This window comes from Fukomys damarensis, unplaced genomic scaffold (assembly GCF_012274545.1).
Source record: "Fukomys damarensis isolate Sample0158 unplaced genomic scaffold, DMR_v1.0_HiC HiC_scaffold_39, whole genome shotgun sequence".
NCBI classification, from domain to species: Eukaryota; Metazoa; Chordata; class Mammalia; order Rodentia; family Bathyergidae; genus Fukomys; species Fukomys damarensis.
The window spans coordinates 55,181,270-55,203,925 of record NW_022900951.1 but is presented as its reverse complement, the minus strand read 5'-3'; the positions used below and the strand labels follow the sequence as shown (position 1 = coordinate 55,203,925).

The window sequence follows — 22,656 nt, the reverse complement described above, 5'->3', positions numbered from 1 at the left end:
TTTCCACAGTACTGGGAATTGAACCCAGGGCCTTCACACAAAGCATGGGCCACCACACCCAATTGTCTGGTACCTTTTAATGGAGCTCGTGCCAAAGATCTGGGTCCTAAGTGTAGTCATTGTTATTGAGGTGCAGTTGTTTCTAGGTCTTCTCAGTGGACAGAGCGAGGAAATAGATGGGTGTATAAGGTATGATCAAAATATACAGTGAAAGTTTAAATTTTAAAAATTATTAATGAAACATTGCCATTAATCTCCCAAATGCTCCCTCTTACTTCAAACACACTTGTCTCGTCATTTGTGCCACTTTCTGAAGTAGTTCTGGGCATTTCCTTTCATGGGTATTTTTATAATATATGATCAAAAATATAGTGAATACCAAGGAAACATGGCATCCAATGGAAAAGTCAGGCTCTTAAAAATATTAGTGTTAACCAGGTGTGGTGGCGCACGCCTGTAATCCCAGCACTCAGGAGGCTGAGGAAGGAGGATCGCTGTGAGTTCGAGACCAGCCTGGGCTACATAGTGAGTTCCAGGTCAGTCTCAACTACCTAGTGAGACCCTGTCTCAAAAAACAAACAAACAAAAAATATTAGTGTTGGGCTGGGGATTTAGCTCAGTGGTTCCACTGCGTGATTCCCAAGTGCAAAGTCCCGAGTTCCATCCCCAATACCAAACATATATTAGTGTTATCTGACTTACTCACTGGATCTGGCCCCATGTGACTTTTGGCTCTTCCCCCAAAGTTATGAAAGGTAAATATTTTGAATCAAGTCAGGAAACGACAACATTAAAGACACAACACATGAAAGAAGACTTCCAGAACTACTTCAGAAAGTGTCAAGAATGGTGGGATAAGTGTGTCTGAAGCATGGTAGAGTGTTTTGAGGGGCATTAATGGCAATGTCTTACTATAACAAATCGTTAAACATTCACTATATATTGATCACACCACATATGTATGTACAATGTACACACAAATGTACATGCTTATCAAAACACACACAACGAGTCCATACAATCACACTGCTACTTCCATTTTCAATCCAACACCATAAGTGGGTTATGCTACCTTTCCCTCCTTTCCATATTTGCAACTATTTCATCCAATCAGATGCCTAGCTCTCATTAAGCTCAACTGTTCATGTGTTCATTCTCTCTTGTATGACCCTAGACTCCCAGTCATGTGTCCAACTCCTCAACTCTAACCCCACTATCCTGTCCAAGAGGGTCCCGGGGTAGGCCAACATTTCTGCACAGCACCCTGTCCAGAGAGCAAGAGAACTGAGTCTGTAGCTGAGCCCCAATCCCAGCCCTCATTCTTGCCCCAGCCTCTGTTGATAGGAAGGGAAAGAGACCACCGTAGCACCTAAGCAGACCCTTCGTATGGCTGCCTCACTGGACTTTCTCTCTACCTCCCCTGACTCCACCTTAGTTTCCTCCTGCTTTGATAAGTCAGCTCTGGGTCAGCTCCTCAGAGACAGCTTCCCTCTCTGGCTTGACCAGTTTCTCTTGTTATATGCTTGTTTGCATCTTCAGTTTGTGGATATACATTTGTTTGTGGAATGCTTTTATTAATGTCTTCTTTCTCCAATAGTCTTTTAGCTCTAGGAGGGCAGAATGGGATGTTTTCCTCGCTATCCTATATCCCTATATCCTATATCCTATATAGTACCTGGCACTTTCAGTAAATATTTGTTGAAGAAATAAATACAAACATCTAAGTGTTTTCCCCCCATATATTTCCATTAATTAATGTGTCCTCTTGTACTTCCAGTTTTTTATATCTATTTAAATTTTTCAGAGGCTGGGCACCTCAAAATAAACACATACATTCATACACACATCAGTATTACATTGTTCTTGCCAGTGATTCTTTGAGGATACAGAGTCTGTCCTTATTATGCTATCCTTTTCAGGGTGACATTGTATCCATGGTTGGTTAGTATGCTGCTGGTTCCTTTAACTAAACAAATGATAAAAGAATACTGAGCAGCAGAGGGCGGAGACAGAGCTTGGTGGCATACTTTTCGGTTTTACCTCCAGGTTCATTCATGCAGGCAAAAACACTTCCTGAACTCTTTCTACTACGGACCGGGCACTGCCATGGATACTATGGATAAAAGAGTAAGGAATAAGGACACTGTCTCCCAATCAATGAGCTTAAATTTTAGTGGAGGCAGCAGATCACAAACTAGTATATAAATAAGATGAACATTCATCCACCATTAGCAAACTTGAGGTTGATCACTTGCCCAAGCAATAACTGTACTATTTACATTTTTCCAACTTTTCTACAAGGACATCATAAATGTTTTGTCAGTTTAAGGACCCAGGTTTGTTGCTGCAGCACCACTACTTAACTAACTAAGCTAATTTCAGAAAAGAAATGAGCTGAGTTTGAGTAGAGCTATTGTAATGCAGTTTTCTATGACTACGCGTTTCCTTCTAAGCGCTCTCAGGCAAACCATCCCTTCCAATGATAGATTCTAGAAATTCGCCAGAGATTAAGATGAAACCTCTCTCTAAAGTTTGTAAAATCCATATTCTCTTTCTTAAAAAATGAGCATGTGCACTTCTCCACATGTCTCACATCTCTTATTCCCCACACTTCTCCAAAGGTTAAAGACACAAGTTCAGGGATTTCATCTGTAGCTTCTTTTAACAGCTGGACACATAATTTGTCTAGGCCAAGAGACTCAAAATCATTACAAGTACTTTGGTGCTTTCTTACACTTTTTAGCCTCTCAGCTGCCTCCTGCCAATGTATTTCTAACCTAGTGGGCAGTTTGGCTGGCAGAGAAGACCAAAGCAAAGTAAAAATTAAAGGATGCCTTTTTTGTAATCTTGCAAGCATTACAGAATTTTATTTTTCATTCTATATCTGTGGTATTATTAGAATTTTTATGTGTACCTAATAATTTCTATAATTGTTGAAAACCTAATTATAATTAAAACAAAGCATACTATTTGCCCTGACATTTGAACTTCCTTGATTTATTTCAAAGCTATAAATAGGCTCTTTTTCTTATTCCCCAAATTGGCCCCCTTTGAGTCAGGCCTTCCTGACATGAGTGTGGCAGATGCTTTTCTTTCCACATTTTCAGTGTCTCATCATCAAAGACCTTTGTGCATTTGCATCATTGTCATTAGATACCTCTCTTTTCACTTCTTCGTTAAAGAATTCACAAGGATATGGTCATAATTTAGGGGTTTTTAGTGCTGGAGATTGAACTCAGGGCCTCGAGCATGCTAGGCAGATGGTGTACCACTGAGCTATACCCCCTACCCCCTTTTTAAATTTTTGAGACAAAGTCACACTACATTGCCCAGGCTGGCTTTGAATTTGTGATTCTCCTGCCTCAGCATCCAGAGTAGCTGGACTTTCAGGCATGTACCTTTGGGTTCTGCTGAGAATTTAATTTTTACCAGCATTTCAACACTTTTGGGAGGGCAGCCAAATAAAACCTACAAGAAAACTAACAATTGATGCATACCTACTAAATGCTAAGCACTAATACATGTGCCATTAATTGTCAACCCTCAGAAGGAGATTCCATGCCACTGTTCATCCATTCCCTTCCTTTTCTGTCTCCTTCTCTCCCTTTTCCCTCTTTTCCTCCCTCTCTTCAAGGTAATATGGCTGGCTGATCAATGCCATAGCTCTGACTTAAAGCCAGATCTGTTGTGCCTGTGCTCTTTCCTTGCCTTCATGCCACCTTTTTATTCTACAAACTTTCAAATTGCCTTCTTAAATTCGGGGGCAAAATATTTTATTATGCCCAGCCCTGTGCGCTCACAAACTCTGAGATAATATAGTCACTCTTCAAGTTTCCACTTTGGCAATTGGCTATTTGCTATGGGTCAGAATCTGGTAATGAATAATAAGCATTCCCTTTTGTTGTTTACTTTCTGAGGGATGATATTGTCAGGAAGACAAGTAAAGCATTTCTAAGGGAATCCCACGAAAATGGCAGAGTAGTAAGCAACCACAACTCAACCTCTCTAAGATTTAGAATCCAGACACTGGAAAAGAACAACTTGGGAAAGAAAAGAAGGAGGTAGATGGAACCCTGGAACCCAGGAAGAATCGGACAGGAAAATTGGAGCCTACAGAGAAATTGAAGAAAAAGAATATATGCAGAAAAAGGAAGAAACAATCTACACTTTCTCCTTGGTTCCTGGCTCTTGGCTCACAAGAAAGGAAGACCAATCTACAAAGTGAAAGCAGTGGTTTCCAAAGGCCTTCAGGGAGAAATGCAGCCGTGGGACAGACCAGTGGATGCTGTCTGCTTAAAGTGCTGGTGAATGACCCCAGTTCAAGTGCCTGTCATAGCATCTGGAGAGAGTGGTCAGACACTGTTCCTGGAAGGGACTGACTGAACCTAGGACTGAGAGCAGCCATGGGTTGGCTTTATTTTAGAGCTTCCAATGTTATGCTCCCACAGTGACTGGGTGAGGGACAACCATGGAAGACAGCTGTGGTCATGGAACCATAGGCTGGCAAGAGACACTAGGAGGGGTTTAAACTAAAGGATTTAGGTCCTAGCCCCATGGCCAGAGGCCAGGCTCCACCTGAAATGCCATGGATTTGAAAGTTGCAGAATTGGCACCCTCAGCCTAATCCTACTGCCTGCTGGTGATTGCATCCAGCATGGATCTGGGATCTAACTACCTTCTTTATCTACCAGTGTAAGCAGGGGCACATCTTGATTTGGACACTGCCCCAAAATTAAAGATCTCAGAAGAAAACCGTGCATTTGAAATCATAGAAAAATTTGTTTCTTTTTTTTTTTTCTTCTGGATTTTTGTTTCTGTTTATTTGCATGCTTTTGCTTTTCTGTTTTTGTTTTTTGTGGGTGCATTGTTTTAGTTTGCTTTTTTGTTTTGTTTTGTTTTACTCTTTCTCTTCCTCTTTTCCCTCCTTCCTTTTTCACCAGTTCCCTGGGGCTTGGGAAATTTTCCTTTGCCCCTCTGCCTTGCTTCTTATCTTTCTTTCCTTTAAAAAAATTTTTTGTGTTCATCTCCCATTTAATTTATATCCCTTTATTTATTTCTCTCTTATTTTATTCTCTATATAATTTCTTTCCTTTTTTCCCATTTTCCTTTTTATCTGCTTCTTGCCAGTTTTTTCTCTTATCTTTGCCTAATTCTATAAAGACTTTTCTACTCCCCAATAAGATTGTTTGTACCATTTCTCTCTCCTCATATCATAGAGTTTAAGGTTTCAAAGGTTTCCTCTTGCATACCCCCATTCCTAAACCCCACATTTAAAAATTATATAACCATAAGCTTTGTTCATCTTTTAATAGTTAACTTTGTAAAATTACTCTTGAATTCTTTTGTACCATTCATGGAGATACAGTTGTTACATTTAGTATATATTAGCTATGAGTAAATACTTGGTTTATCTTAACGTTAATACCATAATTGAGGATTTTTCTCTAGGATTAAGGGTGGAATATAATTGGTTCTTTATGTTAATATCTACTTTTCTTGGATGATACTACTATAGCTGATTCACCTGATATTAACAAGGTTGCAAAATTGTTGCTAGTTCTCTGTAAACCAACACTCAGATTACCTTTGTGATGTTAACAATACTGAAGTACATTCCCAGAGAACTTGGTGCTGGGCTAACTATGCTGCATTTTCCCCTCCCACATTAACCCAGGTGATTGGATCTTGGGGCTATGGCAAAAGATTATACTTAGACATGCCCTAATATATCACTGAGAAGCAACTAGAAGGGTCTCTATGCCAGCAACAAAGTCTTTAGACTATAAGCTGCCACAAGCCTCAGCACAAAATGAAACAAGCAAACAAACAAACAAAAGCAATAGAAACATGAGAAGACAAGGCAACACAACGCCTCCCCAAACTCACAACTCCCCCAAAACCAATGCAGGCAGCACAAAAAGGCAGAATAGCCACACACCCAAATTAGTCAAACAGATAACAGAGGAGGTTAGAAAAAAGACCAAAGAGCTACTCAGTGGGATTAAAGAAGATATAGCTAAACAGATAATGGAAGTGATAACCAAAAGGATGCAGGAGCTTCCAGAACACACAAATGAAAACATAGATGACCTCAATGAAATTATATAAAACATGAATGATCAGCTTACCGAAGAATTAGAGTACATGAAAAGGTCTCAATCAGAAATTAGGTTAAAAATCATATTGAAAGTATGGGCAGCACAGCTGACCAATGTGAAGGCAGTTTCAGAACTAAAAGACAGTGACACCTTCAAAGACCAACTATACAAAGTCACCTTAAAAGCAACAAGGGAATATGAAAAATGGATCTAATGACTGATAGATGACAAAAGAAGACTAATCTAAGAATAATTGAAAGAAATGAAAAATCAGAAGACAAAACACCTCTTGACAAAAATAATGGTGGAAAACTCCCCAAATATAGGGAAAGAAATATGCATACTGATAACTGAGGCATATAGAAACACAAAGAGCCTCGACAGAAAGAGAGCCTGTTAACACTCCATATTACACTCAAAGTACCAGAAATCCATTGCAGGGAGAAATCTGTAAAGCTGTTAAAGAAAAGCAACAAATCACATATAAAAGTAAATCCATTAGAATTACAGTAGACTTCTCTACACAAACCTTAAAGGCCAAGAGGGTTTGGATTGAAGTGTTTCAAGTGTTAAAACATAACAATTTCCAACCCTGACTTATGTATCCTGCAAGATTTTTCTTTAAAGGTAGAGAAATAAGGCATTTCCATATCAAGGAGCACCTCTAGAAATTCATGGCCACCAAACCAGCATTATAAAAAAAATCCTCAAGGATATCTAAGAAAAATACAATGAAGCCAATAATGTCAATACATCAAAAAGAATAAATACACCTGGTGGGATTAGCAGCTAAGCAAAAAGGAAAAAATAAGGAAATTGGCAGCAGGAAAATAATGCAATCACCAGAATAAGTCAATAGCTCTCAGTAATAACTCTCAATGTGAATGATCTCAATTCCTCAATCAAAAGACACAGATTGGCACAATGGATCAAGAAAAAAATCCAAAAATATGCAATATACAAAAAAATTTAATTAAAACACCTCAAAGATTAAAATTCAAAGGATGTAAAACAATATTCTATGCAGCAGAACCCCCAAAAAGCAGGAGTTGCTACCCTTTCAGACAAAGTGAATTTCTAGTTAATACTTACCAGAAGAGACAAAGAAGATCACTACATATTGGTAAAGGAAACAATTAAACAGGAAGAGTTAAGAATTATAAACACAAATGAACAGATCAACAAAGAAATATCAGAGTTGAACCAAACATTCAAACAAATTGTCTTAACAGATATCTGCAGTGTTCCATCCAACAATAACAGAATACACATTCTTCTCATCAACATATGGGACTGTCTCCAAAATAGACCATATATTAGCCCAGAAAGCATCTTGAAGTAAATGCAAAAGAATTGAAATTATCCCATGCATATTATTGGATCATAGTGCAATGAAACTAGAAATCAATGGCAAAAGATACCACAGAAACTATGAAAATATATGGAAATTAAATAATACTTTCTTGAGTAATCAACGGGGTCATAGATAAAATTAAAGAAGAAATTAGACAGTTTCTATAATCGAACAATATTGCAGTATGACATACTATGGGACAAAGTGAAAGCAGTCCTAAGAGGAAAGTTTATAGCTGTGAACTCCCTCATCAGATAAATAGAGCAAGCTCAAATAAATAACCTATTAATGCATATCAAGGTCCTAGAAAAACAAGGACAATCCAAACCCAAGGCTAATGAAGGAAAGAAATTGTAATGATCAGATCAGAAATTAATAGAATTGAGACTAAAACATAAAAAGAATCAATGAATCAAAGAGCTGGTTCTTTGAAAGATTAAACAAACCTTTATCCAATCTTACCAAAATAAGAAAAAAAAGACCCAAATCCATGCAATTAGAAATGAAAATGGCAGAATCATAACAGATTCTGCCAAAATCCAGATCATAGCTTACTAATTTGACAAACTATGCTCTAATAAAATATGAAATTCAGAAGAAATGGAAAGTTTCCTAGATACATATGAACAGCCACTGCTGAACCAAGAAGATATAAAAATCCTGAATGATCCAAATAATCAGTAAAATTGAAGAAGTAATTTTTAAAACTACCAATTGAGAAAAGCCCAGGTCCTGATGGATTCACTGCTGAATTCTACAAGAACTTTACAGAAGATCTCATGCCACTACTCTTCAAATTTTTTAATAAAACCAAAAGGGAAGCAGTTCTACCAGTCATTATCCTTACTCCACAACCAGAAAAGAACCCAATCAAAAAAGAGAGCTACAGGCCAATCTCTTTAATGAACATAGATGCAAAAATCCTCAATAAAATACTGGCAAACACAATGCTGGAAATTATCAAAGAGATCATACATTGTAACCAAGTAGGATTCATCTCAGAGATGAAGGGATGGTTCAATATACAGAAATCAATAAATGTAATACACCACATAAAGACAAGCATGGACAAAAATTACATGATCTCGTAATAGATGAAGAAAAAGCATTTAACAAAATCCAATATCCATTAATAATATAAACTTTGAAAAAAAGGAAAAGGTCTTTATTTCACTCTGATAAAAACCACCCACCTATAACAAACCAATAGCCAACATTAGATGAAATGGAGAGAAGCTGAAAGCTTTCCCTCTAAAATCAAGAAGAAAAGGGTGTCCACTATCACCACTCTTGTTCTTGAAACATTATCTAGAACAATTAGACAAGAGAAAGAAATAAAAGTGGTAGGAAAGAAAAGAGTTAAATTATCATTTTTTGCATATAACATGATCAACATAGAAATCCAAACTCTACCAAAAAACTCCTAAGATTAATAACCAAATTCAGTAGCATGGCAGAATACAAAGTCATCACTCCAAAATCAATAGCATTCCTATACGCCAATAGCAAACTTTACCAAAACTGTTATACAGATTTAATGCAATCTCAATCAAAATACCAATAGCATTTCATACAGAACTAGAGAAAGCAATCCTAAAATTCATATGGAACCAGAAGAGACTTAGAATAGTGAAAACAATTCTGGCTAACAAATGCAAGGTGGAGGCATCATGATCCTTGACATCAAGAAATACTACAAAGCTACATGATAAAAACAGCAAACAAAACAGCAAAAAATAACACACACACACAGACACACACAAAACAGGTTTATAGATCAATATAGAAACAACTCCAGGAACACACAGCTACCTTATCTTTGACAAAGGGCCAAATCTTTTCACTGGAGGGAAGATATCCTTTTTAACAAATAGTGCTAGGAAAACTGACTATCTATATGCTAAGGGTTGAACCTAGACATATATCTCTCACCATGCACTAAACTAAAATAAAAATGGATCAAATATCTACAAATAGAACAGAAACACTTAATCTGCTAGAAGACAAAATAGGTAAAATTCTTCAAGACATCAGTGTAGGCAACACTTTCTGAACAGAACCCCAGTTGCACAAGAAATAATACCAAGTATCAATATATGTGATCACATCAAATTAAAAAGCTTCTACATGGCAAAGGAAACAGAGTGAAGAAACAACCTACAGAATGGGAAAAAAGTTTTTCCAGCTATTGATCAGACAAAGGACTAATATTTCAAATATGTAAATAACAAAAAATTAGATTTCAAAATTTAAAGGCCTAATCAAAAAATAGGCATATGAAATGAATAGACATTGCTTAGATGACTTCATCTACAAATGTTACATAAATACAAATGTTCAATAAATACATGAAAAAATGTTCATCATCCCTAGCCATTGAAGAAATGCAAATTAAAACAACACTGAGATTCCATTTCATTCCAGAAATAATGACTATCATCAAGACATCAACCAATAACAAATGTTAGTGAGACTGTGGGGAGAAAAGAACCCATCCTCAATGTTGGTGGGACCGTGAACTAATATAACCACTATGAAAATCAGGATAGAGATTCCTCAAAAAACTAAACCTAAAACTAAATAAATAAGTAGAAAATCCATTAGACTCAGCTATTCCCCTTTCAGATGTCTTTCCAAAAGAGTTAAAGACATCATATTAGAGGGATGCGTGCACACCCTCATTTGTAGCAGCACAGTTCATAAAAGCTAAATCTTGGAAGCAGCCTATATGTCCATCAACAGATGAATGGATAAAGTGTGGTATTTTACACAAAGGGGTACTCCTCTGCTATAAACAAAAGTAAACGTGAGTCATTTGTAGGAAAATGGACTCGTCTTGAGACCATAATGTTAAGTGAAGTAACTCAGACACACAAGCTTAAATATTGCGTGGTTTCTCTCATATGAGAAACTCAATATATATACAAATTACAAAATAAAAGACAGATAACAGAAGAAAAAAGTGAGCAAAAAAGTTATTTCAATCCAGTATGGACAACGCATCTAAAAGTATATCTTGACATACTATAATTTTCTTATGTGTTTTACATATTTTTTGCCTGTTGGCCTGATTGCTAATCTGTATGTATGATAATCAACTTTATAAGGACTTATAAGATAAATAAATACGATGCTGGCAAAAGGGGGGATAGGAGGAAAAGGGATAAAAAGAATTGAGATATTATGTGCATGTACCATTCCCCAACAATGAATGTAGTAATTTTGTACTGAAAAGAGGTATCAACAAAAATTTTAAAAACAATTTCTAAACATTCTGCTTTTAGGCAGATGAATCTCACAGCAATTCCGACCAAAGGTCCTCATTGCTGCTGTATCTTGCTCTATGCAATTTCTGGGATCTGCCTCCATCAGGAACAAATCTTTTTTTTTTTTTTTTTTTTTTTTTTTTTTTGTTTTTTTTTTTTTTTTTTTTTTTACTGTCCTTGAACTTGCTATGTAGCCCAGGCTGGTCTCGAACTCAAGATGATCCTCCTGCCTCAGCCTCCTGAGTGCTGGGATTACGGGCATGTGCTACCATGCCTAGGTACATCATTCATATTGGCCACTCAGTAGAGTCGTGGCATGCCATGTACTTCACTGTGTGACTCCTCTCCCATTCTCTTTATTTCTTAGCCAGAACTCTGTTGAGGGCTCTGTCTCACCTTTCTGGATTTCTGTGCAGATAGCACAATTTCACTTCCCATTCCAAAGGATGCCTTCTCAATAATGTTCTTTTTCTTTTCTTTTCTTTCTTTTTTTTTTTTTTTTGAGACAGGATCTCACTTTGTAGTTGAGACTGACCTGGAACTCACTATGTAGCCCAGGTTGGTCTCGAGTCACAGCAATCCTCCTGCCTCAGCCTCCTGAGTGCTGGGATTACAGGCCTGTGCCACCACACCCGGAGCTAATAATGTTCTTTTTCTAATGCCCAACTCTACTTAAAGTTGCATTTGTTCAGGTCTTAGTGGCACCTCTTAGCTGGTATGTGTTACCTTAATATTTTAAGTTCACTGTATACTGTTAGGTTGAGCCATATGGAATTACCATTTCTGTAGATCAAGGAGTTGCATATTGGCAATTTTATATGGATAAACCTAATGCATGGGCTGTGTGATGATACATAAGCAGTGGAAGCTGCAAGGTCTGTTTCTGACTCTTTTCCCAGATATATCCTTCTGAGCTTGATGGCTACTTCCCACAGTGCTGTGCATACTGCTCTATCTGGTATCATCCATAGCAATTGACTTCAGTATTATCAGGGCACTTTTCTTCTTTCCCTTCCATTTTCAATTTAAAGTTCTCTTTATCAGATGAGCAAAGCTCTGGGTAAACACATTTTTCTCAGTTATCATAGAGAACTGTGTCCCTAGCCAACAGCCTAGCAATCCAGTATTTTAAAAGATGCTCCAGATAAAACAAATCCTATTCTAAAATTCCATCTCTAAAGACAGCCATTTCATCTTCTGTATATATATATTTTTCTATTCTGAAGTATTAGTTTTCTTCTGTAAGAAGAAAAGAAAACACCACCTGGTCTCCCCCAGTCCTTGAATTTTCTGCCCACACTTCATAGTCCTTGGAGATTTCTATGGCTCCTTTGGTGAAGGCCACTCATCCCTAGAGTAGGAAAACTTGTTATAGTAAGAGTTGGAGGCAGGTGAAAATGGCAGCATTTGTTTGATTTGAGTTTTCCCACAGCTCTCTGCTAAATGGCAGTGAGAATACACGATCAAAGACAACAGTCATAGCTGCATACCTACAGCCCCTTCCACAACATCAGTCAGAAGCCAGTAATGATTATTCATTCACTCATTTTTTTGCTCATTCATTCATCTGCCTATCTAAGCAATGAATGACTGTGGTTTAGACCTGATGCAGCCCTCCATGAGCTTATGGTCTGATAGGGAAAGAAGCTGGGCTCACATTCATTGTATTAGAGCAACTGAAACATTAAAGATAGATGATGAGTGCTATGATAGCAAGAAGAAAATTTGAGAGAGATCAGGAAATGCTTTGTACAGAAATTGAGCTAGGTTTTAATGATATATATGACTTGTACATAAAGAATGAGGGGAAGGGTCTTCTAAGCAAAAGAAACAGTTTGGTGGTGTCTGAGTGAGGGATGGTATATTTGGCAGCATAAACTGCTTAAAGAGGATTAGTGGGGGAAAGATTTAAAAGGTAGGTTGGAGGATCTTCACTCTGGCTGAGGAGCTTGGACCATATTGGTATTGCATCATCCATCAAAGTGATGCTTGTTTTTTGTTTTGTTTTGGTTTGAGCCCAGGTCTCACTATGTTGCCCAGGCTGGCCTTGAACTCCTGGACTCAAGCTACCCTCATACCTCAGCCTCCCTGCTAACTTGGACTACAGGCTCATGTCCTCATTCCCAGCTTAACCATTGAAGACATTTGTGCTAGGAAGTGGCAGGGTCAAAAATGGACCTTGGGAATATGAATTTGGGCCAAAGTGGGTAAATTGGACTGGAGAAAGTAGAGTGTAGAGGTGTGGAGGAAGGAAGACTAATTTGGAGGCGACTGTAATTTCTCTATTTCACCCTTTGATAAAGCCCCACACTTTTCATTAGACTAACCTAGCTGTTAGTAAGTATATATTTGTGTGACTGTTTAGTGTCTGATTACTTCTGAGAGAGTAAGCTCTATTAGGACAGGGAGCATATTCATTTGCTCACTGTTGTATCCCTAAGGCCTGACACATACTTCTGTATTTGTGGAACAAATGAAAAAAATTAAAGAATTAAATTGGGACAATGGCAATGAAAACAGTGGAAGTGGGAGCAGGGACTGTTGCAAGGACACAATCAGAGGCACTTCAAGGTTTTCAAGTCTGGGTGGGTGAAGGTTTGGGGAGTTGTATGAATGCTAAAGTCAGAAAATCACCAATGAATTCAATGTGGAAAAAGAAGAGAGCCAAGATCAGCATTACCAACATTTAAGGGGGAAGAAAAAAGAAGAAAGTGCAAGAGGCAGAGAAAAATAAGTACACACTTCTCAGAAGAAGTATGATTGACCGATACACTAAAAATGTTCAACATCTCTGGCCATTAGAGAAATGCAAATTGTAACAGTAATAAGATTCCATCTTATTGCAGAAAGACTGGCTATCATCGTGAAATTATACCATAATAAATGCTGGCAAGGCTGTAGTAGGGGGAAAAGAAACGCTTCTACATTGTGGGTAGGAATGTAACCTCATAAAAACACTTTGGAAATCAGTATGGAGATTCCTCAAAAAACTAAAAATAAAAATTCTATTTGACTCAGCTATTCCCCTTCTAGGTGTCTTCCCAAAAGTTAAAGACATATTCATGTTTATAGCAGAACAACTCAGCTAAATCTTGGAAGCAGTCTATATAGCCATAACAGATGAATGGATAAAGAAAATTTGGTATTTATACAAAATAGAGTACTACTCTACCATAAAGGATACATTTGATTTGACCCAGCCATCCCTCTGCTGTGTATCTTTCCAAAAGAATTAAAAGAATCATATCACAGAGATATATGCGCATCTATGTTTATAGCGGCACAGTTTGTAATAGCTAAAACTTGGAAACAGCCCATTTGCCCATCAGTTGGAGACTGGATAAAGGAGATGTGGTTTTTCTATAAAATGGAATATTACTCAGCCATAAAGAATGAGAAACTAGAAATATTTATAGCTAAATAGATACATATTGAGGATATACTCCTAAGTAAAATACATACGTCACACATGTGTAAATATTGAATAGTTTCTCTGGTGTGAAAAACTATAATAGTACAAAAGATCCTAATGAGATAACTGACAATGTGAAATAGGAAGAAAAGGGCTAAAGGTGTAGTGGAAGTGGGAAGGGTAGGGGAAAGGTAATAAGGGAGAGGAAAAAATATGAGAAACTGAAAAAATGGAAATAAGTGTTTGTAAATGGGGAGGGGAGGAGGGGGTGAAGGGAGGGCAGGGACAAGGGGAAAAAATGAGAACCAAGACCTGTCATGTAAAGGTACAAGATCCCAACAATGAATGTAACTGTACTGTATCCCTAAAATGTACTGATAAACTCAATGAGGGAAAAAAGAAGGGTACATTTGATTCATTTGTAGCAAAATGGATGCACCCTGAATCCATAATAAGTGAAGAAATCAAGACACACAAGCTTAAATATTGCATAGTTTCTTTTATGTGAAAAACCCACATATAAATAAAGAGCAAAATAAAAGATAGATAATAGGAAATGGGCAGATCGTTTGTAAAAGGGAAGGGACCAAGAGATGGAAGGAGGAGGGTGGAAAGGAGAGGAAGGGCATGTGCCGACTCCCCATGAGGAAGGTAATCATTGTGTACTGCAAACAGGTACTAATAAAAATATGTGTTTTTTGTAAAGGAGAAGGAGATGTAGGAAAACCAAAAAAGGAGTGTCAGCGAGGCCAAGGAAAAAGGTTCAAGAAGGAAAGAATGATTAATAGTGTCAGCTATCAGGACGGCTGATGAGAATGGGGCCTGTGACAGTAGAACAAGTGACTTGCAAGTCACTTTTGAGGGTACAATTCCTGTGAGCAGTGAGAGCAAAAGCCAGATCAAGGAAAATATAAGGAGGAGCGTGAGAGCACCAAGCCGGCGCACAGTGCAGCACAATCAGTTGTCCACTGATGGAAGGGCCTGGTTTAGTCTCCCCTGGGGCTGCCCATGCATGCCACCCTTCCATCATCTCAATAGTCGCTGTGCGGGCTAGGTGGTTAACTCAACCTCCTACCACAGCCTCTAGGGCTACTTTTGGCCCCTCTGTTCCTGTATTTCCCCAGCAACATTTCTTGATCCAACTGAAAAAAGTGATTTTATCTCCGAGTTTTCTATTTCTTTGTTTTGTTTGTTTTAACAAGACTATAGTGCTTTACCGTTTACACATCTTTCAGATACATTCCCATTTGACCCTCACAACAACCCTGTGAGGTAGGCAGCACAGATGTTCTTCTTGTTTAACAGATGAGGAAAATAAATCTCAGAGCGGTTAACCGATGTGCCCAAAGTTCTACAGTTAGTAAATAATTTGTATGAATATCGGTCTTTGGCCCAAAAACTCAGAATCCAGTCTCCCCTTATATATTCTCCACCTACTTCACAGGGATAATGAACATAAAATGAATTCAAGGCTAGAAAAATACTTTGACGGGGGAAAAGCACTATATGATTATACCCATAAACTATAATTGTCCTTGATAAATGCTCATCCCCTTTTCATCCCAGCTTGCGCATGAACCCAGAACGTTATATTACCTCTGTCTGTACTAAGCAACTAGGTAAGGCAGGGTAACAGTGTGATCCTGTTTAAAGTTACATAAATTACAATCAGGGAATCTGCATTATTAAGCAAAATGAACAAAACACAAAGGCTAATGAGCAATTAGGACCCACCAAAGTACATAGCAAAGCAAGGCAACATCATCAGATAGGGCCTGATTGCATAGAAGAAAAAAGTGGTGTCAGAGTTCAAAGTGGCACAGGAGTAGTTATCTAAGGCATAGTGGTGGCAAAGAAGAGCTACTTGTTCTGCATTATATAAGCAAGAGCAGCAAATTCCTGGGAGCCCGTGCAAAAGCATCGTGTGTCACACAGATTGCTCCAGTTGCCTACAGGGAACATAAACACTCATCGTCATTGTGAAGCATGATTGTACCTGTGCTCGTATACTCAACTAAACCAAGGAGCAGCTCCATGCTAAACCTCCTTGGGTTAAATACAACCAGTGCTGTTACTCCTAATCAGACTAATAAATAGAACATCTTTTAATGAATTAGATGGCTGTTTAGGTTCCCTTCAGGATTTACTTTGGATTCTCCTACTTTAAGACCCAAAGAAAGTTATATTGAGTTGTTATTGGTGATTCTAAGTATATGTGTTTATAACATTTAAAGTGTGATAGGTGAATTTAACATGTTAACAAATTATAGCATCGGTTCAGAAAGGATTAGATACTCTACAAACTATTCCAGTCATACAGAACCATTTTTCAGTGTCTTTGCAACTGAGCAGAACCCTGTTCATCACCCTTTCCCTCCTGAGGTGGTTCATACTGAGCAAGCTCTGCTTTCAGTTTTTTATTTTCTTCTTCAGTGGCTTCATATTTCTCTTTCACTTCTGCCAATTCTAGGCTAAGCAACTCAATTTCGGGATTTTCTGGGGCAGCAGCTCCTAAGTGATGCTTTAAAAAATCCAAAGCACTATTAGGTTTCTCTGGTTCTTCATATAAGGCGACCAACACCTTGGTCAGCCTGTCCAGCACCCCCGACTTCTCCAAGTCCCTCCAAAACTGCTTGTGCTTCCAGTCGGTGGCTTTGTAATGGGCAATAGTGACAGGGGCAATGGTGCAGCTAGCGCCAGAGACTATGCCTGGCAGGCTCAGAAAAGTTTTCTATTTCCTTAGGCTGTTCGGGATCTGAACACTGTCCAACTGGGAAAAGGCAATTTCTCCTGGTCCTACTCTAGCATCTCCCAGGGATCCTTTGCTCCATCACAGCAGGCACTGAGCCTGCCTATGTGTAATGTTTGTGTATAAACCAAATGTGCTCAAGTGCCGTGTTCCTTGGCAGCTACATTTAAGCCTTTTGTCATTTCCCTTTTTTTTTTAACTGCAAATTCACAGAAAGGCACGGACTTTCTTTTTTCAAGGGATTCAGCATAATTCATGCCCTTTGGAAATTTACTATTTTATCATCCTCTATAAATGTGAGAGCTAAGAAGAGACCCTTGAAATCTGTCCAATTTCCTCATGTTTTCAAGGAAGACAGTGAGGCCCAGAAAGGGGAAGCTAGGCAACTGTCTATTGAACATCTGTCATGTGCAAGGCCATCATCACCCGCTCTGAGAGGCAGAAAGGCAGGGCAGATGTAATCCCAGCCTACTTGTTTTTTGTTTAGCTGAAAAAGACCAAACAGCTACTAAGTAAGGAGGGACAGAGTAGGTTCAGTGAAGCTAGGGTAATGTGAGAGCAGCAGGGGGGAGCACCTCTGGAGTGATCAGCAATGTCATCGTAATAGGTGACATTTGAGCTGGAGCTTGCAGGGCTTCGTTATGAGAGATGGGGCCTGGAAACACTCCAGACAGAGCTTACTCCAAAGGAAAGAGGTGGGGACTCTGCATTGGTTTGGTGAGAAATAGCAGGAGGTAACTGGCAAAAGCAGCTTAGGGCCAGGGTGTGAAATCAATCCTTCCCTCCCCACAGCCTACTTTAGCTGCCCTCCCATTCTGCTGATACTGCAGGTCAAACCTGAATGTCACCTCTTCAGAGAAGCCTTCCCCAGGTGTCTTTTCTAAGCAGACCCCCCACACACACACACTGTGGCCTCTGTCAGTGCATCCTGTGCATTTCCTTGATCCCCTTTGCCCTAATGTGTTGCTCTGTACTCATTTACTTCCTTGACACTCCCTTTCTACATTATAAGCTCCTTGGGAACGGAACTGTATTTGTTTTGTCCATGTCCTTCCAGCACCAAGCACAGTAAGTGCTCCCCAAACAGGAGCTCTGATTACAAGGATAAGGGCCATGACAATGACAACAATGGACTACACCGAAGGTGTGAATAATCAACATTTTGGACACGGAACAATGGAACTTCGAGAGGGCAAAGTCAGAGCTGCAGACTGAAGGAGCCTGTAGACAGGGACTGGGAGAACAGGGACTTAGCATCTTCGTATCCCTTGAGGGCTTTTAATGCTGGGTAAATTTCTGCTGAGATTTGTGTGGAACACGGGTCAGTATGGAGCTTGGGATAGGTGAACAATTCAACTCTGGGTAAGTGAGAAGAAAGCAGAGGGAAAAGAAAAGAATAGAACTGAATGACAGCATGTTGAAAAAGAGGCCGCGCAGGCTGGAGCCAAGACCCCAGTGGAAGGTGTAAAGAGCCATGGAAATAAATCAATTCATGCTCCCCACAGGCTTGGATGTAGTCCGATCACGTCCCTCAGGGCCTAGCCAATCCTAGTGCAGCTCTTCTTTCCCAAGAACCTGCCCTATGGTGGACAGTGCACTAGCTGCTGAGGATTTGCGGGTAAGATCGCAGTGAAGGCAAACCTCAGAGAGCTTTTAATGACAAACAGCCAACTGTGGCACATGTGACATCATTTGCCACCACTGATCGAAAGTTTGCTCTCGAAATGGAGGCTAAACCAGGCCTGTGGCATATGCGTATAGTCCCAGCACTCTGGGAAGCTAGGCAAGGGGATCCCAAGGTCAACCTCAAACCAGGCAACATAGTGACTTGGCAAGACCATCTCGAAATGAAAAATAAAAAGAGATGGAGATCTAGCTCGGTGCACGTTCAATCCCAAGAGCCTGAGTTCAGGCCCAAGTACCAAAAACAAAAAAGAAAGAGGAGGCTAGAGAGGGAGACAGGAGTAGAGATGAGGGTAGGACAGTGTTGTAAGTATGGCAAACTGACAGACTAGGGGTGCACCGCAAGCTGCAGCCAGACAATTCTGTAACTTACACGGAATGATCAAGATATACCGTGAATATTTAAATAAAATTTTACAGTGAAAGATATTGTCATTAATCCCTGCAGAAAACTCACCCTCCCCACAAACACACTTATCCCATCATTCTTGCCACTTTTTGAAGCAGTTCTGAAAGTTCTCCTTTGTATCTGAGCTATGATCAAAAATGTGGTGAATGCCGCCACTGAGCGCCATCCAATGGAAAGGCGGGCTCATAATGTCTTCATCCACCTTATTCACTGAATCTGGCTCTTCCCCAACGTTAAAATGACCATAAAAGTTAAACATCTTTAATCAATCAGGACATCAAGGCAGCCGCAACAGCACAGCCAAAGGCCTCATGAAAGGGCACTTCCAGAACTGCTTCAGAAAGTGACAAGGGTGGGATATGTTCAAAGTGAGAGGGAGCATTCTGAGGGGGATTAATGGCAATGTGTGTTTTACTGTAATGAATTGAACAGTCATCATACTTTTCAATCACATGTGACAAGCCTGTGCCTCAGGTTCCTTATCTGGTAAACAGGGACAATAAGGGCACCTACCCCATAGAGCTATTAGTGTAGTGCCTAGCACATGGCAAGCAGGAAATGAAAGTGAGCTGATAGTGATGTCAAAGGAATACAAAGGAAGGAAGGTCAATTCTGCCTCTGGTGCAGGAGGGGGAGGCGAGGTGGTTCAGAAAAGGTATTGAGTCTTCCAGTTAAGCAAGATGAGGCTACAGTGAGGGCACCTATGGACTGAAAAGGAGGAGCCACAGCTCAAGGGTTGCAGTGCATTCACAAAATTTAGATGGCTCCTACAGAGGGGCTGAGGGCAGAAGATTGAAGTGGGGGGGGGGAACCAGAGCCTGCAAGAAGGGCCATGCCAAGGAGCCTGGACTTTCTCTGTAGGGAACAGGGGGACCACTGGTCAGCTGTTCCCAAGGGTGGCTGAGAGGCCCCCTCAGGTGATAGCAAGGCCAGTCAGGGCATCCTCTTGCCATATTCTTCAAGCAACCCACTTGACACTTCTCAGACGTGGTAGCAACTTGTGGTTAGCCTGCCTGGGAAGAAGTGTGCAGTCAATTCATTCAACAGAATGTGGAAAAATGTCCCGGTGTGCATCGCCCGGAGCATAACGGTTTGGACCAGCTCTGCAGATAACATCTAGTTTGGGCTTCGTTGCTGAAGTGCTGGCTTTTTTCAATAAACAGGGATTAACACCCTGTTTAATGAGGAGGAACTGAGGTGTGCAGAGCCAGTTCTACCATAAGTGAAGGGGCAAAAAAGAAGCTTTTGAGGAAATTGGAAGTTGAGCTTCAGACAGTTATTTGTAATGATAAGAAAATGTCCTAGAGATGCCAAGGAAATGACTAAATGGGCAAAAAGTTCAATGGAACGGAGACCATGAAATCCTCAACACAATAAAAGGCAAAACTTGGGAATAGTGAGACTGGATGATGGCCACAGCCCCATCGAAGCCCAACAGTTGGCTCCCAGGCTTGCTTTGGACTTCAGCAAGTCAACTGACTTGAGAAAGCAGTGGTCTGAACACCTGTTCTTCCTGCCTGCTACAGGCTCTCTGATACCATGGCTTCTGTGGTTGGCGTCAGGCAGGTATTGTCCCTGCAGAAAGTGTTCTGGTGGCCTTTACTAGTGATCTTTCTGCTCAAGCCCAGAGGCCCTTCTCAATCCCATCTTGTTTTTGCTCAGCTTCTCCCAATCCTGCATCTCAATCCCTACTTTTTTCTGCGTCCTTATTAGCTTCATTTTTGAGCCCTTCAACATCCACACTGGCTTCAGACAAAGATTTTTGCTTTCATTAGCTAATTTCTAGGAAAATACTTTCAACCTAAGATAAAGGTGGTCATTTGTTTGAATAAAGTTTTATTTAATCATGGGAATCACTGCATGAGGTTCTTCTGATTTGAAGCGAAGATACAGATCAGCTGTAGCATCAGCAGTAGAACTGAAAGGGGACCCATGTTAGCTCCTGATGAAGACAGGTCCCTGACTGGTGGGCCTCCCTTCGGTGTGTCCAAGCTGCTCAGCCTCTCATGCTGGAGCGAGCTTTTCTTCACCGGTACTTCCTCTAAGGATATCAGCTGTGAAGATAGTATCAGTACAGTGTGATTATAGGCAAGATCTTTGTTCCCCTTGCATTTGGAGCTAAATTTCCTTACAACTCCTAGAGGACTCTTGGAGCCTCCTTTCTGTGGGGCTGCTTTCTAGCAGAGAGAATGTGGGAAAGTAGGAGCCCATACCCCAGTGCTGGTGAATCTTTTAGAGCTTTCCATGATACAAAAAGCTCACTGCAGCACGTGTGCCATAGGTTCACTGTCACTGTCATACACCACAAAGTGCCACAAACAACTGAGAGCAACTGTCCTCCCTGGAGCTTGACCCACATACTTCTGGGTGCTCATTCATTCAGTCATGGCTCTTGGCCGTAATTATGGCAGCACTCCATACAAGCTGCAGTGGCATCAGCCATGTCAGAAATACCTTCCAAGCACCTCTGCTCTTCTGGAAGGCAGCAGGGATGTGGCTGCCATCTTCGACCTGGGCCCATTACATCCTCATTCTTGGAATCACTGGCAGCTGGCAGGCAGAATTTGCTGACCATTTTTATCACTGCTTTTTCTGTCACGCACCTTAGTTGCAGTAGGCATCTCCCCACCTTGTGTAGCTTTTAGAAAAATGCCATATTTCACCGCCAAGAAAGTGGACCCCTCAAAAGCTGATGCTTTTCTGGGCCAGGCTAGAAGACTGAACATAGCACTTTCACAAAGGACCTGTGACCACCCAGGAGCCACACCCACCCATCCCAAGGACTGTCCTCCTGAGAGGGCCTTTTGTCTCAAGGCAAAGATCGAATCCTCCCCACTGTTGAGGCCCCCCCCACCACACCACTCGGCTGCTTCAAGAAGGTCTCTGAGCCACAGTTCATTGCAACTATCGTTTATTAAAAAATATATGTCTCCTTGGAAGGAACACTGGTAAACCAACTAGTGTCATGCTTACTTTGAATCTTTGCTCTTTTTCCCTGGAAGGGAGGGAGGGAGGGAGAGAGGGAGGGCTGAGCATCATTCCCACCAACATATCACTTGGTTACCACCAGAAAATCAACACTCCCCGCTCACCTCCCTCATCAGAGTTGCAATTGGCTATCACTTGACCCCACTTTGCCTTCACGCCAGTGTACTGCCCAAGGGAAAGCTGCTGCCCCCTTTCTTTGCTCTCATTCTGGGCCCCACGCTTTACAGTTAGCCTCATGATGCTGGTAGGATAACTGTGAACAGAGTTTCTGAATTTGGCTGGTAGTGCTTAAAACATCTTCAACACTGTGTCATTTGCACCATCCTAACCTAGTGGCTCAACTCTAGGGCCAAGCATTTCTATGTTCTCCCCTGCATCATCCCTCTGGCATGGAGGCGAGGGAGGCACATTGGCTTCAAAGGAGCACAGTGGGATGGGGTGGGGCCAGAACCATACCTGCTGCCTACACTGGTGGTAGGAGGAAAGCTCCCTGGACCACAGTCACTGCTATCAGACTCTGGGAAAAAAGCAACAGGTTTCATAGCTCACCAGTAAGCAAGTCTTAGCTCTACAGCTCAAATTTACAGCATTAAAGTCTACTTTCTTCTTGAAGAAACAGTAAGCTACCAGCTGTTGGTGAGGTGGCTAGGGTAGGGCATATGGAGCAGCTGCAAAAAAAAATTATATATATATATAT

The 22,656-nt window shown here is 40.4% G+C and overlaps 1 protein-coding gene across 1 annotated transcript; it reads right to left on the bottom strand.

The window, feature by feature from the left end:
* Positions 1 to 16,459: 16,459 nt before the first annotated feature.
* LOC104867770 (c-Myc-binding protein-like) lies at positions 16,460 to 22,196 on the bottom strand. Its single transcript, XM_033760483.1, has 2 exons — positions 22,064 to 22,196; positions 16,460 to 16,839 (listed from the first exon to the last, which is right to left on the bottom strand). The coding sequence occupies exons 1-2, from the start codon at positions 22,194 to 22,196 to the stop codon at positions 16,460 to 16,462; spliced, it is 513 nt and encodes a 170-aa protein (XP_033616374.1).
* Between the last annotated feature and the right edge of the window lie 460 nt (positions 22,197 to 22,656).

Coding starts and splice junctions, on each gene's coding strand:
- LOC104867770 (XM_033760483.1), bottom strand. CDS start 22,196: ATGAGGCTAACTGTAAAGCGTGGGGCCCAGAATGAGAGCAAAGAAAGG. Junction 16,840..22,063: donor TTGCAACTCTGATGAGGGAG/GTGAGCGGGGAG, acceptor TGAGCCTGCCAG/GCATAGTCTCTGGCGCTAGC.